The sequence below is a fragment of the Platichthys flesus genome, chromosome 24 (assembly GCF_949316205.1).
Source record: "Platichthys flesus chromosome 24, fPlaFle2.1, whole genome shotgun sequence".
Taxonomy (NCBI): domain Eukaryota; kingdom Metazoa; phylum Chordata; class Actinopteri; order Pleuronectiformes; family Pleuronectidae; genus Platichthys; species Platichthys flesus.
The window spans coordinates 4,262,501-4,279,986 of NC_084968.1; the positions used below are offsets into that span (position 1 = coordinate 4,262,501).

The 17,486-nt window shown below is 41.9% G+C and overlaps 1 protein-coding gene across 1 annotated transcript in view; it reads right to left on the reverse strand.

The window, feature by feature from the left end:
* Positions 1-17,486, reverse strand: part of dock11 (dedicator of cytokinesis 11) — a 53,994-nt gene that overhangs the window by 16,391 nt on the left and 20,117 nt on the right. The window contains exons 13-37 of the mRNA XM_062383786.1: positions 17,071-17,193; positions 16,883-16,965; positions 16,448-16,570; positions 16,265-16,341; positions 15,697-15,881; positions 14,998-15,063; positions 11,569-11,661; positions 10,004-10,127; positions 9,775-9,897; positions 9,490-9,563; positions 9,286-9,375; positions 9,070-9,191; positions 8,905-8,974; positions 8,227-8,352; positions 7,915-7,986; positions 7,368-7,514; positions 6,207-6,290; positions 4,615-4,726; positions 3,254-3,432; positions 2,976-3,089; positions 2,230-2,305; positions 1,525-1,613; positions 1,038-1,152; positions 842-908; positions 1-46 (exon numbers count right to left, since the gene is read on the reverse strand). The exon at positions 1-46 is cut by the window's left edge and continues 2 nt beyond it. Of these exons, the coding sequence (XP_062239770.1) occupies positions 1-46; positions 842-908; positions 1,038-1,152; positions 1,525-1,613; positions 2,230-2,305; positions 2,976-3,089; positions 3,254-3,432; positions 4,615-4,726; positions 6,207-6,290; positions 7,368-7,514; positions 7,915-7,986; positions 8,227-8,352; positions 8,905-8,974; positions 9,070-9,191; positions 9,286-9,375; positions 9,490-9,563; positions 9,775-9,897; positions 10,004-10,127; positions 11,569-11,661; positions 14,998-15,063; positions 15,697-15,881; positions 16,265-16,341; positions 16,448-16,570; positions 16,883-16,965; positions 17,071-17,193 (2,580 nt within the window). The remainder of the gene's footprint in view (positions 47-841; positions 909-1,037; positions 1,153-1,524; positions 1,614-2,229; positions 2,306-2,975; positions 3,090-3,253; positions 3,433-4,614; positions 4,727-6,206; positions 6,291-7,367; positions 7,515-7,914; positions 7,987-8,226; positions 8,353-8,904; positions 8,975-9,069; positions 9,192-9,285; positions 9,376-9,489; positions 9,564-9,774; positions 9,898-10,003; positions 10,128-11,568; positions 11,662-14,997; positions 15,064-15,696; positions 15,882-16,264; positions 16,342-16,447; positions 16,571-16,882; positions 16,966-17,070; positions 17,194-17,486) is intronic.

Below are 17,486 nucleotides of genomic sequence, written 5' to 3' on the forward strand. Positions count from 1 at the left end.
GCCAATGTTTCTTTTTCCAATGTAACGAAACTGAACCAGACATGTCCTGCACAGAAAGTACAAACATTACATTAAGGAAATACCTTAATAATGCGGCATTTATACTTTATATTGATTTTGTGTATATATATATATTATGTTCACTTGTTTCTAAACGCGTCTTGCGTATGTTTGTGTGTATGTATGAATGTATATAAACAAGTTTTTTGTTAGTTTGTTCTGTTTTTGCAATACTTCGACTTGCATTATGCTGCATATCCGTTACTTTACTTTGTGTTTTTCAAATACACTAATACCTGCTTCGGTTGATGTTGCTTTATTTCTTATAGAAACAATAAAGAATAATTCAAAGAAACATTGTGAGACATTGTGGCATTTTTACCAAACCTCACAGGGAGGGATTCCTGGATCTTGATGAAAAAAATGTGAAATATTAGGGGAACTAATATCTGAGTCTGTGAATTTGATGCATCTTGATTGAATTTGAGGACACCACTGGGCCTCTGCAGAGGTTTGCACTCTACTAAGTGTTATTCTGGTTTACGTTTGTTTTCAGTTAATGGATGTTGTGGACAATAAACATTGTGGGATTACTACAGAGTCTGAGGAATTGTGTCCGTTTTTGGAGCCTTGTCTTTTTCAGTAGATAGTTTTGGTTTTGTTTCTCCGCTCAGAGTGTAAACCACCATTATTATGTCCGGATGATGTCAGTATCATAAATCTCTTAAACAACAGCCCAAGAGTGTTGACATGAACTTGAAGAATTTTATTTTATCTCATATAACTTTATTTAATTGGGCTAGTGTGTGGTTAACAATAGTTTCCTTAAAACACTACTCACTCTAGCAGACTGAGGTAGTTCATGATGTCCTGGGGGCTGACTTTATTCCAGTAAGCCATGAGCGTGTCTGTGAAAAAAACGACAACTTCTTGTGATGCATATTGTTATCTCCTGACATAACTCACTCTAGTCAACTTGGAATAAACAGTTGCAGTCTAGGCCTGATCGTGCAGCGTGGGTGGGGAGTATCACTGACCCTCGGACAGGGTCTTGACGATGTGTAGGAAGGAGAGCAGGAGGCCTCGGATCTCGTACTGTCCAAGTCGGCCGACGGGAGGCATTGGGCTGCTGCTCATGGTGGAGCCGCGTCTCTGCAGCGTTGACAAAGATCAACACATTTATATACAGATACAGAATGTACAGGTATATTTAGGAAACTGATGTCTATGAGTTTAGAGTTTGGTACAGTTTGATTGGTATTTGAGGGGCGGTTGGGCCTTGGTAAGTGTCCTCTGATGCTAACATTCATATATCTACATTTTAGTTAAAAAGCACATCAACAATGCTATGGATAAAGGCGTCCATGCACAATATTCCAGCTTTTTAAAGTTTGGAAACGGGTTTGGGAAATGAGTGAGTGGTCCTCCATATGTGACTCAGGTCTGAAGGGGGTCTATGTGTGCTGGGCTGCAGTTACAAGAAGTGTTTAACCGTAGGTTGTTGCTAGTGTGAGACTTTCTTACCTCAATGCTGTCTGGTGTCCCCTGGTCCATAAACAGAGAGCACCTGGAGTCCTCTCTCCTCACAACATGGCCGTTCAGAGCCAGAAGACCTGCAGCCAACAGAGTACAGTGTTATTTATATCAACTGAAAGCAGTCCAATAAAATATACACACACCTCACAAACTTGTTGGCGGTAACAATGGTAAATTTGGGGGAAATGCTGCTTCTCTCATAAGCATAATAAATGGTTAAAATACAAAAGGAATGTTCCTGAAAAATAACTGCAAAGTGTTATCAGCATCTTAACTGGCGAGAAGCTACTACACACATAATAGAAGTCGAGCGGGACCAGAGCTCATTTCAAATTTGGAAGAGATAACAATATTAGTTTCAGTTGCACCTTATTATGTTTGGCCACTGTTATTGCTGCACTTTCCATAACCTCATTAAATGCAAATATTATACAAACCATAATGTTTGTAACATCATAGACCAGTTAGCCTCAGGGAGAGTCTGTGGCATGTGTGGTGACGAATCCAGAGAAGAAATGAACAGTAGAGCACACATCTGCTTTCAGACAGAGTGCTGCTGTTGTGTTACAGTTTTAATTTTGCATAAAATCTGCTGCAGCAAGAGGTCTCTGCGGTGAGTGAGGATAATGGATGATGTATAAACAGGAAGAAGCCGGGAACAATATGTATTGTGCAGTATCCGTCTAAACCGACCGTGGTCTCTCTCAATCGCAGTGCTGATTCTCCGGCTGTCGGTGGAATTGGTGGATATAAGGTCGTCTCTGGAGCCCTGGAACGACCGCAAGATGGAGGAATTGAAAAGTATGTTGCTGTTATGATGTAAACTGTTAAATACTGAACACCATCTTAGATTTGAGTCAGCTGGAAGAATGCCCTGTTAAAATCTCATTGGATGAAATCCAGTTTATATGGGTACAGACATAACAGATGCACCTTCTGCTAGACATCATTTTAAGTTTGCATTATAACACAGACAGGTTTGTGCAGATACTGGAAAGGATCCAAAAGAGGTAACATGTCCACACACACCTACGTATAAGGAAGACAAATCTCCATAAACAGACTGTGCAAACAGATTAAGGTCCCCACAACATGAGGAATACCGGAACCACACACACACAAACGCACAGTTTTTCCACCTTTGCAGTCGCAGAGTCCAGAGTCCAAAACAATAAAAACTGCTACTATCAATTCTGTATCAATGCTGTCATCTGCCTCTTTCAATAAATTGTTGAAGGTACAACGTTTGGAGCTAAAATCGTCTGTCTGTCATGTCCAGATGATAAAACGTCCCTCTGTACCTGAAAGGTTTCTCCTCACCTAATGAAGAGCAACTTCTAGGATTTAATCGTATTCTTGATAGATGTTGAAGGGAGTCAGATAACAAAAGGGCACACTATAACCCCGCCGTGGTGGTCCAGGGTCGCAGAGGGACTCACATTGAGGCCAAGGCCAGGGCTTGAGGTGTAAGGTTGGGCGGACAACTGCTTCAAGTTCTGGTAGAGCAGCTCAAACAGCGGCAGGTAGAGCAAACAGATCCGGGCCTGCTGGTTCTGAAACATAAGAGACGACTAGATGAGTTTTTCTTTTTTATATAAATGCACTGAAATCTGTTTTGGTCATGTTGTAATAGTTTTTAATGATAAAAAAAGCATTTAGGGTCGGTGGGATTTCTCTGTTTTACTCGTCTATTCTTAGCCTCATTATCACGCTTCACCTTCAACGTGTAGCGGTCATCCATGGCGTGTTTGATGAGCAGGTTCTTGAGAACGCTCACGGCCAGTTGTCTGACCTGGGGGCCCTGCTGCACGGCCTCGGCCACTTCTCGCAGCAGCAGGCCCACCAGGAAGTGGTTGCGGCAGTAGTCCTCTGTCAGGCTGAACTCCAGACTCTGCTCTGATGTCGTGCCAAACAGGAAATACAATAGGTCAGTGTGGGCTGGGAGAAACCTCCTCATTTTGTAATCTAATAAACACAATGTGTCTTGTGAAATATGGCACGTACATGCAATGGTTTACTTACGTATACACAAGACTGAACATGAATTATCATTAACTCTTAAAAAGAATATTAATGTGTTGTTCATTCAATAGAACAAGTTGCAATATGTATACAGAATACCCACAAACCCACATAAGACATTCATTCAGACAATAGCGTTTCCACACCAAACATTGCATACACATATAGATGTGTTATGTAATGCAGAAATCTTTCATTTGTATCAGCAAATCAGGAAAGAGCAATAATTCAAGAGGAATCATAGACAGGTCGGTTTGAACTGAAATAAGGACGTAGCCTAGAGTAACCTCCTTTCAGAGAGAAAACACAAGCAGTGAGAGAGAGAGAGAGAGAGAGAGGGAGAGAGAGAGAGAGAGAGAGATAGAGAGAGAGAAATGCAGCTTCCTGCCTAGAGTTTACTAATACAGACTATCAAGCATTGAGAGTGTCCGTTCCCACAACAGCCAAGCTCCTCCCATCTACAAAACACAGGCTCAAGCACATGAAGGCCTCTGCCTCGAGCTGGCGTGGCTCTGAAGATTTTGTGAAACAGAGAGGCTGAGAGGATGGCGAGTTAGTGCATGTCAGAACAAGGAGCGGTCACGTGCGAGGGTGTTTGCGTACGGTATCAAACATGGTACGGTGAGCATCACCTACCTACAGGGCCAAAAAGCTCCGTCGCATACGGAATAAAATCTGATCATAGGCAAAAACACACAAACAAAACAAAAAACAGAGAGGGAAGGGGAGGACGTGAAAATAAATAAAGTAGGGGTAAAACTATTAAAACATGCAGCATTTATCACAACAACACAAATGTTTGCTCTCCACTTGTGGTTGTGGAATGAATGTTGGATAAACTTGTTGAGCAGGTACAGATCAGAGTCGGGTCACCTGTCAGATGTGTTTTTCACCACCTGCTTGATAATAAACCTGTGAACACGAAGGGCCCACAATCAAGCTGGGTGATAGACGGGACCAGTGGTGGTGGGTGCAGGTCAGAACAAGGTCAGTGAGGGGGTCTGGGGTCACGTGAGAGCGATGCTAATACGTGTCAAGGTGAAAGAGGAGTCTCACCTTGGACCCTCTGCAGCTTGGTGCGTCCGAAAGCCATGGGCAGGTTGAGGGGGATGAAGTGCTCGTGGTTGCAGACTGTCATCAGGAAGTCAAACTTCATTTCAGTCAGCACCTGTTTTGCAAATACATGTGCATGAGATATTTCTTCCCCAGGTGCACACACACACACATATCTGTCTAAGTTCGAAATAGATACAATCCAGAGCTTGTCAAAACAAAACCTGGTGTGTGGTTCATGGGTTGATCTGTTAGTCAAATGTGCCTGTGGTGCCATAACACAACCATCAATACGGTAGGGGGACGCCCCACATTGCTGCAGCTGGAGTCATGCAAAACTGAAAAAGCTTCAGATGGAATATGATATAATGATGCATGTGTAGTATATTCCCTTAGCTAATAGATATCCATAGCACAGATACAAACAATGAATGGTATGTTAATATTCAGCTACTGAGTTTCTCTAGCATAGGTATAGATCATAATGACATGTTAATATCTTAAGGCGCCTTGAATCTTAAGTTGAAACCTTTAAGTATTATCTCCAGATGTGTTCAGTGTGTTTCTCTTTGTCTGAACTATCCTTGAACTGCCTATGGAATAATGAGAGGAGAGATCGTTTTCAGCGGGTCCTTAAATCTTAAGGTACGACACATTCCCAAATTTCGGCAGAAGGCCCGGTTGTGTGACGTCATTATTAATCTAGGTTTGTGGTAAACAACTCCCCTATAAAACGCCTTACCTTGCAGAGTCAAGGCGGATTTTCACTATTCGGCTTGTGGGTTATCTCCAAGTTTTCTAGAAACACGTCCTGACCTATAATACTCTAGTGTAATAAACATTATACTTGTAAGTACTGGGTCCGCGTCTCCTCTCTTCGAACACCGACTTCAACAAGACACTACTGCGGGAAAGATACGATACATGCAGAACTTTGCTCAAGCTTCAAAGATGGACAACTGCAAGCCACATGTATCCCTCATGTTCTGCTGAGGAATTTTAAGCATAAGTTTATATTAATAACAATTATTAATATAAAGTCACAATGAGGACACAAGCTGTTTTCAGACAAACTCTTAAGAATGCTTTTGCATTGGGTCTGGACTTTCTCCGGAGCGTTCAGGTGAGGGCTGTCGCAGGAGGCAGGAAGTTACGCATGAATTCCTCTGCAGGATCATGTGTTTTGTTAACAGCACATCAACACCAGCGTCGGAACCCGGTGTGTGGCACCGCTCTTTCAACTTGACACTTGTTTAAAGTTTGTCATTTTCATTTTTGGCCTCTGTCTCCTGTTAGAAACATCTTCAACATCTCCTGCGGTGTTCTCACAGGAGACTATCAGGAGATTGTCCAGAGTCTCATGCATGTCTAAAACCAGTGACACAAGGAACTCATCTGGCTAAAGTGAGGATTATATTTTATTTTCATACTGATATGGACCTATGTCATACCTAAGGACCCAATCAGATCATTTATTTTATTTATTATCATTTTCCATTTTCTATTGGCGCTGCCCCATCGCTTTACAAGTCACACCTAAAGCACATTTTGACCACCGTCTGTTGTGCACAGGGTCACTGAGTCAGGGCACGTACCTTGGGATCTTTGAGACTGAAATGGCGCATGTAGTGGTTGATTAGGCCGAAGGCGAAGCCCCTGTTCATGAAGGTCAGGCACCTCTGAGGAGAGAACAAGCTCAGTCAGCACACATGGTTCACATGTGTACGCAGCAGCTGTAAACCAATACTAAAAAAAAAGTATTGAGATAATGAAGTAACAATAGAGCTGCTGTGTTCTGGAGCAGAGATGAAAAAGCAGAACAATTAAGTACTGTACCTCTGTAGAATGCAAGAATCCACCAAGGCCAAACGGTGCCTTTACGTAACCACATGTATATTCACTAGATCTAGATTTTTATTTGGATCTACACCGAATCTCCCACACTCACATTTGAATAAAGAGCCACAAACTATTCTCTAAGTAAACAAGGGAACTCTCGCAATGTTAAAGAATGTGCAGAAATTAATTACTGGATTCGCCCCCTGATCACAACAGAGTTCTTCCCTGACTCAAACCACAACCTTCCACCAAGTTTCATGTTAATCCGTCCAGCAGTTTTCGTGTAATGCTCCTGAATAACAAACAAATGCCAATTAAAATCCTTGGAGGTAATTATGGCAGGGAGTACAGAGGAGCACCCGCGTCAGAGAAATAGCAATTAAGCATTTCATCAATGAATTACTAATCGTACAATAAACAGGAAACAGGAAAAGGAGAAGCAGAAGGGAAATTGTAACGCCCATGTGAAAGGAAATTACCCTTTTACTGCAAATGCCAGATTCAAATCTGTATCGTTAATTCAATTTGGGAATTCCAGTTGTTTATTTATCTTTTTAAACTGCATTTTCAAATTTAAATTCCACTATTTCATTCTGAACTTATCATTGTATCTTAAATGCTGTATTTATTTACCTTTTAGTGGTTTTGTAATATGGACTATTTCTATGAATTTTCATTAGATTTTTAAATGAATGACAGAAAAAAAATGAATATTTCATTTGTTAATTCTTCTCCAATTCCCCTTTTTATTTCTTGCTAGAATAAAAATAGCAAATAATTAAGTGTTTTATGAATAATTACTTATTATTAGATAGCAATTATGTTTAATTGATGAATTGCTATATAACCATTTCCAGGACAAGTGTATGAAGAGGATGTGCTTGGTCTAATCTTTAATTTGCATGTGGAGTTCGGACCTTGATCAAACCAGCCAGGCTCAGGTTGATGCAGCGAGCTTCCTCCGGGATCTCCATGTGGCGGATGGTGATGTGCGGCATGACCGACAGCACCAGGGACTGAAGCGCCTGGTGGAAGCTGTCGGGGAATCGCTGGGCCCTCGGCATCTAAAGAGGCGGGCGGGGGAAAACAACTGATGATGGAGCACGTAATCATCTTCCAAAAAAGAAAAACATGGTGAAGACGTGGATAAACTTGAAAATATTAATTTTCTTCCAGCAGGTCAGAGTTTAATTTGTCTACAGAGGAATAAAGGAGTCATCAAACAACATCTGGCATTGTTGCATTTGACTCAGAGGAACTTTGACATTAGCATGTCAAATATGGTAATCTTTGAATGAGTCACTATCTGTTCTTTCTTGTGTGCAGTTTGTTTATATCTGCTGATTTCTTTCATCTACATTTGGTACACAAAGTCCACACAACATCTAGCCCTGTAAAACATACAGTGCCAAATTTTAACTGTGAGAAACCGACAGAAAAAATTTGAAACCAATTGATGCTGACCTTCATGCGGTTGCCCTCTTGCAGATACTGGGCCATTGACTTGGCCATGGTCTCAAAGAAGAACCACGAGTACTGCAGAAAGGGGATAAATGAGGATTAGAGTTCAAATCATGGGTGTTAGAGAATATGCAGCCTACCTCAGAAAGAACACTATCAAGTGAAATCTACTGCAAACAAGGTGATGGTGGGATTGAAAAATACAGTACAAGCAGCTCCATGTTTCTTCTCCTTTTATAGCCAAGTGTACCATCTGCTGTCCTGAGTTGGTACTGCAACTAATCGGGCGATGGAGCCTGATGCAGAGGCACACACCTTGAGCAGTTTATTGCTGGTGTTGAAATCCGCAGTTTGCTTGAGGGTGGCTGTGACAGCAGTAGCGAGCAGCTCGTGTGTGGTCGCAGAGTTTCCTGAGGCAGGGTTGTTGGTCACAAACACATACTGAGGACAGAACAAAAATAAATGATCAATGCATACAGGATGCAGTTGTAAGAAAAAATACCTGGAAGGTGTCACTTTCACTAATTCTCTCTTTAAAGTCGTTTTCAGACATGATCTCTTGAGAACAATTGGGAACAGACTTTTCCCCTGAGTGTGCCTTTTGCACATGAGGAACGCAGGAGGAGATTCTCTGACCTTCTCACCATTAGCTTTCTTCACATCTTTGTTGACGTCTTCTAAATGTAAGGCACCACTCTTTCATCGTGAGATATTTGCATTCTTTTTTTTTTTTTTTCAGTTTTCGAGTTTTGTTAGAAATGTTATCAACAAGCCCAGTCACTAATGGTGAATCCTCTGGAGGATCTCCTGCCTCTTTTTCACATGGGCCAACTCAGAATGTGTACTGGGCGCTGGCCAGTGAAAGTCGTGAGAATTTCCAAAGCCTAATCTGCACAGCCCCTCTGGATCATTTCAGGAGATTCACTGCAGTTCAGCGCATGTCAGAAAGCGGCTATATGTCAAATGCAAGGACAAAATGTGTGTGTCTGTTACCTTGACAAAAGAGCGTAGGTAGTGTTCCAGTCCTTCCTCGTGGCACCGGGAGACAATATGTATGATCACGCTGAAGGCACAGAGCAGGGAAATGATTTACTGTGAACATGGTAAGCAGCAGTAAATAGATCGCCGCGCCAAGTTTTACACCAGTGGGCAACTGACCGCAGAGAGTTGACAGCAATCTCGTGGGCTTCTTTATTGGCTGCTGTGAGCTCCTCAAACAGCTGCATCAGCACCGTCGGCAGGAAGTTGACGATGACATGAGTCTCCATCGCGTGCAGGCACTGAGGGAACGAGGAATAACGTGTACTTTAAAACTCTTTGAACGGTGGTTAACACGAAGAAAATGCTAAATCTGTTCCCTCCTCCTCTTCTCACCTTCAGGTATTTGATCAGCTCTGCTTGGTTGCCCTCTGACGTGGTCCTCATCAGCTGGCAGTGCTGGAAGAATTTGTGCAGATGCAGGTCCTGTTGGAGAGAAACAGGAGAATATCAGTGTCATCCACACACACACACAGACACCAGCTGCCTCCATGCATACTTTACATTTGAGTGAAAGAAAAGGAGAAATCAATGTTGTACCTGAGCATATATCGTTGATGCTACATGGGTCCTCACTTTGAACAGCGACTTGGCGTTTTCCACCCACTTGATATCTGGCTGTTCAAAGAAGCAATAGTCAGAACATGCTGGAGCACTTGTTTTACTGCATCAGATTTGATCGTTCATGTTAGATTCTCTGGGGAATTCATTAGCTTTCAGAGAGAGCTCCAGTTTTTTTTTTTTATAGCCCTACTCAAGATATCAATGTCAGCCGATCTGGTTGTGTAGGAGATAACTTAATCGTTTTCAAGGCTTCGGGTGGGTATGGTTCTACCTTCCTGGTGTCCTGACACAGGTATCCAGTGGGCAGGGTGGCAGCTACAGGAAGCTGAAGTTCTAATGACTGCATCCTCCCGTCTTTTAGCAAAGGCATCCAGGAGTAACCCACTATGAAAGATGCAAACAGAGGCCTTAAGCACCCTGCTCTCCGAGGAAAACAGACCTCTTGATTAATAATGCTGCCTAAGTAAGAAACAGTTTTCTTGCTCCTCACCCAGCGTCTCCACTCCCTCCCTCTTCTTGCTGCCGGCCTTACTGCTGGACTCGCAGCTGATGTGGTAAAAGCTGAAGAGGAGGTGGTGTTTCTCGTGCATGTGCACTGGCAGCTCAATCTTAACCTGCACATGGATGAAAAGTGCATCGTTTCAAGCTCAAGGTGACATCATTTTATTCCTGCTTAGACCAGAATAGTAATTTTCAGATACCAATAGTATTTATTTATAGTGTATTTGTTAGGGACAGATACAGTTCCCAGAGACAAACTGAGAACAGCTGTCAGATGTGAATATCAGCGCCTCTACCAGATTCAAATTTGCAACACCTGTCTCTGGAAGAAGGGGTTTTATGAAAAGATAAAATAGATATAGAAAACGTTACAGAGGAATAAAACGTTGACAAGTTAAATGTACAATAAAGCAGACATAAAAACACTACAGATAAATCATGGGGGCAAAATTGATGAATTACCCAGGATATATTTGGTGGCCCTTTTAATCATTGGCAGTAAATCTCATATGATCAGTAAGGATAGAGTATGACTTAAAGATGGTCAGTTGTCTCCTGTTCACAGTTGTAACTACCGTAAGCTAAAAAACTAATTCGCATTGAGATTTGCAGTTGTGTTTAACTTTTACACCCATTTGACACATGATGCTGTGTATTTCAGTGAGAAATAATAGCCACAAGGGGGCAGCAGTATCCAAGAAATGTATTCTCATGATGTATTGGCACATGATTTTCTCACAGGAAATGACACAGTCAATTGATTCTCCACAAATACACATCAAGCTCGCATCACATTTCAGAAGAATTTCATGGGTATGAGTCACTCGGTCGATCCAAAATTTCGTATACAACTGCCATAAGACTATAACGGCAAATAAATAAGTCCCAATAAAGCTGTCTTGACCTTCTTAAATGTTGAAGCAAACGTATATGTTCTCAAAGTCATGATAAAATATGCTAAAACTATAAAGATCATTGTTAGAAATCCTCCATGAAGTGAGTGGAAGATGAAACGTGTGTGTGTGGGGGGGGGGGGGGGGGGGGGAAATCCCAGTGATTGTGCTGCAGTTTGTTGAAGCCCTCATGTGGGTGTATGTGGGGACTCTTAAAATCTAAATCGGTTTGACATCAGAGCCATATGGACCCCCTCTGTTCTACCGCTCTCTGGATTTGTGTGTGTGTGTGTGTATGTGTGTGTGTGTGTGTGTGCGTGCGTGTGTGTGTGTGCGTGCGTGTGCGCGTGTGTGCGTGTTTCTGCTTGACCAGTCAAGTGTGAGATCACAGTTCTACCCCTGTGACAGATTTATTGGATTATCTCAGTGGTGGCTGAGGAATTTGAGCCCTGAACACACACTGTACAAAAGGTATAAGTTCCAGGGAGGTTTGAGGGGAAAACAATTTCAGAGTTTCCTCCCTGTTGCCCCAGATGCACTTCTCATCATTTACAATAACCTGATGTGTACGTTCAGGTTTTATTGAGCAGATGGAATAAATCACACGGCTGTAAATCTGCAGATATATTTAGACTTTTGTATTTGAGTGGGGTCGTCTCACCTCGTCGTAAAACTCCGGGCTCTGATTATGGTGAAGGACAGCTGCGTAGGTGCTGCCCGTGAAGAGTGAGTCCCCCGGCTTGCCGTAGATGCACTGAAAGGAAAGCAGGCAAGCACATCAGTCATTCAGGTCTTTGATGTTGGGGCACAGCGGTGAGTAAGTGCTCAGCAATCTGTGGTTACAGACAGTATTCAGGGGAAAAAAGACGAATAAGAGTGCGCAAGGCCTTGATCACGTGCATCTTTGAAGCAGCAACAAAACTGGAGAAAGTGGAACCAGGAATTTAAATAAGGAGAGGATCAGTCTAGACAAGAGGGGAGACGTTGTGAAAAATGATACAGATTTTTAGGCCTTGCACAGCACTGTTTGGTTTACTGCATCTAAGCACTAGTGTCATCTCTCCTCTGCTGGATGTTGATGACAGAAAACCAACAAACACACAACAATAATACAACTTTGAGTACACATATTTGGCCATTCAAATACTCATTTTTTCCTTCCACGTGTCAACAAGAGGCATCAGAGGTTATAAATGTGGGATCTTTCATGAAAGCACCTTAAAAAAAAAAAAACTGTCGGAAGAACAAGGGGAAGATGGAAATTCAGATATGCTCCGATGGCTGGTTTGAGACTCTACATTAGGATGCTTACAATTGCAGTCGTCTGTAATGAAAAGTAATGAGCAGTGCTGGCCAGAGGAAGGACGGACATCTGGAGCCAAGTGATTGAAAGTGAGACTGATAGGAGCCAGGATGGAAAAAAAAAACAGCTGGAGACCCTGCAGGAGGACTTGGCAGGAGGACTTGGACGAGCCATCCGGGAGCAAAGGGGACAGGGGCAAATACGCCTGAGAATAAGATAAGATAAGAACTGTAGGTGCAGCGGCGTCAGTGACTTTTTGTGAATTTAATATGTTCCCCCGAACTTGGAAGAAAAAGAAAAAGAAAGAAAAAGTCCATCTTGCATGTTTTGTTAGAATATAATAGGAAAATAATTACTATAATAATGACAGGAGAGGATAAAGAATATGTGCCTGATGGGAGAAATAAGCACAAAACCTAATAAAAATATTTTTATGTATTTTGGAAGGCTGCCTCCCGTAATTGAATATTTATAACTATAACGATGACAGAGTTGTGATGACTTAATTTCAGTGACAAAAATGCAGCATCTATCACAGAGCAAGTCACCAAATGCTTCACAAGACTACATTTGGTTAAAGGTAAACAATAAAAGAGCATTTACACAAACAAAAACACAGGAAAACTAGATAAAGAGATACGCAGATTATGGCAAACATCTGTGGTTACATCTCACAAGGTACAGCAGTGGGAAATCTACTGTGTCTACCCTGATGGAAAACCCAACACAACGCTGCAGCTGCAAGCAGAGGGGCTATTGGGAGTCGTGATTACCCGACTCAGGATGAGGGTAGAGGTGAAACATCAGGGGAGATGCCTGGGATCGTATCTGTCAAAGTCCTCCTGTTCATACACGTACTGCACTACACAGGACTATAAATCAAACACTTTATACTGGTTGCACTGGTAAAACCTTAGTTTTAAAAAATTTTTACAATTTCAGGTAAGAGAAATTAATCAAACCAGAGCTCACAGTATCGGTTTGACCGGTTGACAATACATCACTTTCTGCACAAATCTTTTCAAATGGCAGCCTCTGGAAAATTCTTCATCTTCTACAACTTTCTCGTTAGTGCTTCCCAGAGCTTCAAAAGAATTCCCTCTCTCTTCAGATCTGTGTCTCATGTTCAACACAGAACCTCCCCGAGCTTCCGCTGACGGATTAGATCTCCACAGAGGTGTGCTACTGGCTCCTGCTGCTCGCTGTTAGTAAACAACTTTCTGCCTCGCTGCGCCAGCCTGAGTGTGTGTGTGAGCGGACATGTCTTTATCAGTAGCATCAAGTGTAAATGCTATCGGGCTGTTGATGTGAAAGAAATTCTGTCTTCCTCGCTCCCTCAAAAAAAAGTGAAAACAACGATCCATAGTGCGTTGATGACTGTTTCCAGCCACAAATATTTTGAAAGTGTGTGGCCAGAGAGAAATTATGAGAAAGGAGAGAAGAAGAAAGAAAAAAAGAATGACCATTCATTATCCTCTCTTGCCAGCTATAATAACCAGCTACCCTTAAGCTTTTCCTTTCTCCTTTTCTGGCCCCTCAGCCGCACTTTAGGCTTCCACTTTGTGAAAAGCAATAAAAAGAAAAGTTCACCATGTCTGAAACTTCTGCTTTTGATCAAATATCAGTGTATGATTGTCTCAACATCACAACCATCGATCTTCAATCTTAAACTTAATTTCCTCTGAACAGTAAGAACTTAACCTGGACTGTATGAAGTCTTTTTTCCCTTGTGTCCGAGTCCTCTGCTATGTGTGCATGTATATTGTCCTGAGCATGAATGGAAGACTTATATTCATGTTCAAGCTGTCTTCACTACATTATTGAATTATGGGATGTGATCAAATAATGATTTTACAAGAGTGTTTACGGGGTTCTTCCTCTCTTTATTCAAGCATGTGGTATCTCAGTTTGAGAGCAGAACTTATTGATGCAGAATTTTTACTGCTCTCACTCCAAACCCTGGGTTACCACTCAGTTACATCCTGCTTATGTTTAGATCTGTCTCCGGCTCTTCTCCTCGTGCTCATGCTGCTCTCGAATGACAGGCAAAATTGTCAAGGGCGGAACACTTTCCCTTGTAAACACTACACCCGGCTTTCTATTGGTTGGGGAGTTTTCACAGACTTGTTGCAAAAACAACAAAAAAAGAGTAGAAAAAAAAATAGAGGGCAGGACACACTTCACATGCACAAAGAAGCAGCGTGAGCGAGAGAAGAAGAGCTGAAGCCTGATTGCAGGAAATCAAAGCACAGGCAGGCTATATTTGAGTACTAGTACTTGGTTTTGAGTGAAAACAATACAAAATCTGAACTTGGACGTCCTAAGGCAAACTTTGAACCCACACTCTTGAATAAAAATAGAAGGTGTTTGCAGTTCAGAAAGATTATTTTTGTTCTCTGTGTCTAAGCCACCGTTAAAACTTGAGATCTTAAGAAAAAAGACATAATACAATGGTTCATGTTTCTTTCATCTGACACATAAAAGCAGACAGACTGATGCACAGCATAAAAATCTATTTTATAATCTGACCTCCTAGAGACTTTTACTGTAAATGTTACTCTTTATTCTCATAATTTCCAGATTAAGTAAAAAAATATGGTCAGAATATTCATTAACTTTATTCTCAAACTACCCTTGCTGGATTATAACCATTTATTCTTAAATTATATTTCACCTTCAAGCGGCTAAACTGTAAATTAATTCCTAAATCATGGGTTAAAATGAGCGAAACACTAAGATACAGTAGCACATGTACTATATCGTCTCCATGCAGTTAGTGCAACTCACCTTTAAAGGGACTGCGCCTTCTTCATCTGAATCTCTGAACTGGATGCAGACTGCGATGTTTCTCGCCTGGTGTGGAGGAAACATTACATCAGTGGGAGTGAGTGATCCTCTGGGATTTTTTTTTTTAAACTGAGTGGCTAATCTATTCAATATACTGTATATCTATATCTAATTAGACTTTTTTGCTGAATCTAAATTTCTAACAGCATGGTTGGTTGAATTTCTCTTGGCTTAAAAATAAAGTACAGTATAAAAAAGCAGAAGTGGACCAACGAGGAATCCGGGTGTTTGTTAAATCCATCATTGTGTTTGTGTTTCCCTAAATGTCTTAAATTAAAAACATCACGTAAAAATATTATATATTTTCCCCTTATAAATGTGCTGAAGAGTTGTTAATAGTCTCAGAGTAGCCTTGTGCTACTGGACTGCTAGAGTCCATAAGTTGAATGCACATGGTTCATCAGTTGCCACATGTCAACCTTGTAAAATTTGACAATTTTACAAAAAACATATTACATTTAAACTGGTTTTCATGCTGAAAGCTGTGTTGTGTTAAACAGTAAAAGATGGACTCTTAATTGATGCCTTTCAATAAAATTGAGAGTAACTCATCGTTGCCATATGGTCACACCACGCAACAGATGGTTAAGTTCATTATTTCAATTCCTCTTCCATCCAGCTTCATTGTGAGTCACACACCTTGGTGAAGGTCTTCTGGTTGTCGTATTTGAGCTGCAGGGGATAGACGTAGAGCTGGTTCTTGTGGGTGGTGAAGGGGTAGTTGTACTTGGCCTCCTCGGGGAGGAACTCCTCAATCTCCACCGAGACCCGCTCACAGCCGTCCTCGAAGGGCTTGACGGGAATGTAAGATGAAGTCACCGTATCTGGGGGGGGTGCAGAGCAAAAGAGTTAAGGAACCAAAACCTGTGCTGCCTAGTTCCTGTTGTGCCGCACCAAGGAGCAAACTCAGGGTCATGCATCACGCAGATGCACATAGACACTTCCAAATTAAGAGACTTACAGATGCAAGAGAGAATAATGGAAGGCATTGTATGAATGTACAGTCACTGCTGTAGAACCCAATGCATGACTCTGCAGCAAAGTGTGTTGTTGACTTTACAATGTAAGTTAACAGTACGGATGTGCGACGGCTCCTTCATATTTACACTGTGCAGTGTGTCTTAAAGGCAGGCATTGGACTTCAAAGTGTGACCATTGTTATAGAGAGAGAGGCAAATGTTAGGATAAGGGGAGTAAGACAACATACTTGAGAAATCGGGCGGAACACACTCAATGGTGACATTCAGCTGTCCAGGGATTATCTGAAGTTTGCTCTTCTCGGGTCTGATGAGGAAAACATACATTCAACACAAGAGGAAGATACACCAGGAAACATTTCAAAATGTACAAATGCACAGGCTAAAATAGCATTAGTGTGGTGATGACTCACTTCCTGATGTCGGCCAGCAGCTTGATTATGTCATCGGTGGAGATTTTGCTGCTGTCGTGGCGGTACAGTGGATAAAACTTCCCGTCCATGTCCAGGCTGCCCTGAGCATCTTTGAACACCTGCCTGGAAACACAAACAGGGCTATGGTTACAGGGTTTAAGGTTTTAAAGCTAATGTGATGTATCCCCATGCATTTACTATTGGATAGTTTTGGGATTAGTTAGGCTGCCTGAATAATTATAATATTATATTTACTGTATGTCATATGATTTGCATTAGTGGTACACAGAGTTGGGAAAGTCTGAACTGCAGAAATCTCAGAATTGGTTCAACTATTTAGAAGAATAACGAGGTGAAACAGTTGCTGTTGTGTATTTTCTTTTCAATGAAGCTGAATTCCCAAAGATGTAATATCTATATTTATCCCTGTCTTACTTGGCAGCCCATGCGAATGGCATCCTGTACTGGCCCAAGCGCTGGCACGTCTGCTTGGCAGCTTTGAGCACCTTCTGAGCAGTCTGCGGAGAAATGGGAGAGCAGAAAATATAGAATCAATATGGAGCAAAAGGGGGAAAAAAGGGAAGAAGCGTAAGTAAATGAGACGAAAGGCAAAGATGGCACACCTTGTTGACGTCCGACGTCTTGATGTAGGGCTCGGCAGAGTGGGTGATGCCGTTCTGCAACACCTTCTCCACGCGGGCCACCAGGAAGATGTCTGCATGAGGGTTGGTGACGGAAAAGATACCCTGGAAGACAGAGGGAAAGATGGTAGTGAGGAGGAGGGTAATCGGTGTAGGACCGTGACAATACAGTTTGAGAACATCTGCAGTTGTAATTTCACTTGGCAGACTGTAACAACACCGATGAGAAAATGGACAAGCTTTATACAGATGTATTTGAAGGTTTGTTTTGCATTTCTAACGTTCCTCGTAAGGACACGTCAAAGCTACAAGAGAAAAAAAAATGTTTTAAGACTTACACTAGTAGAGCGAAAAAAATCTAAAGCCCAGCGACAATCACATGAGCACAACAAAAGAAT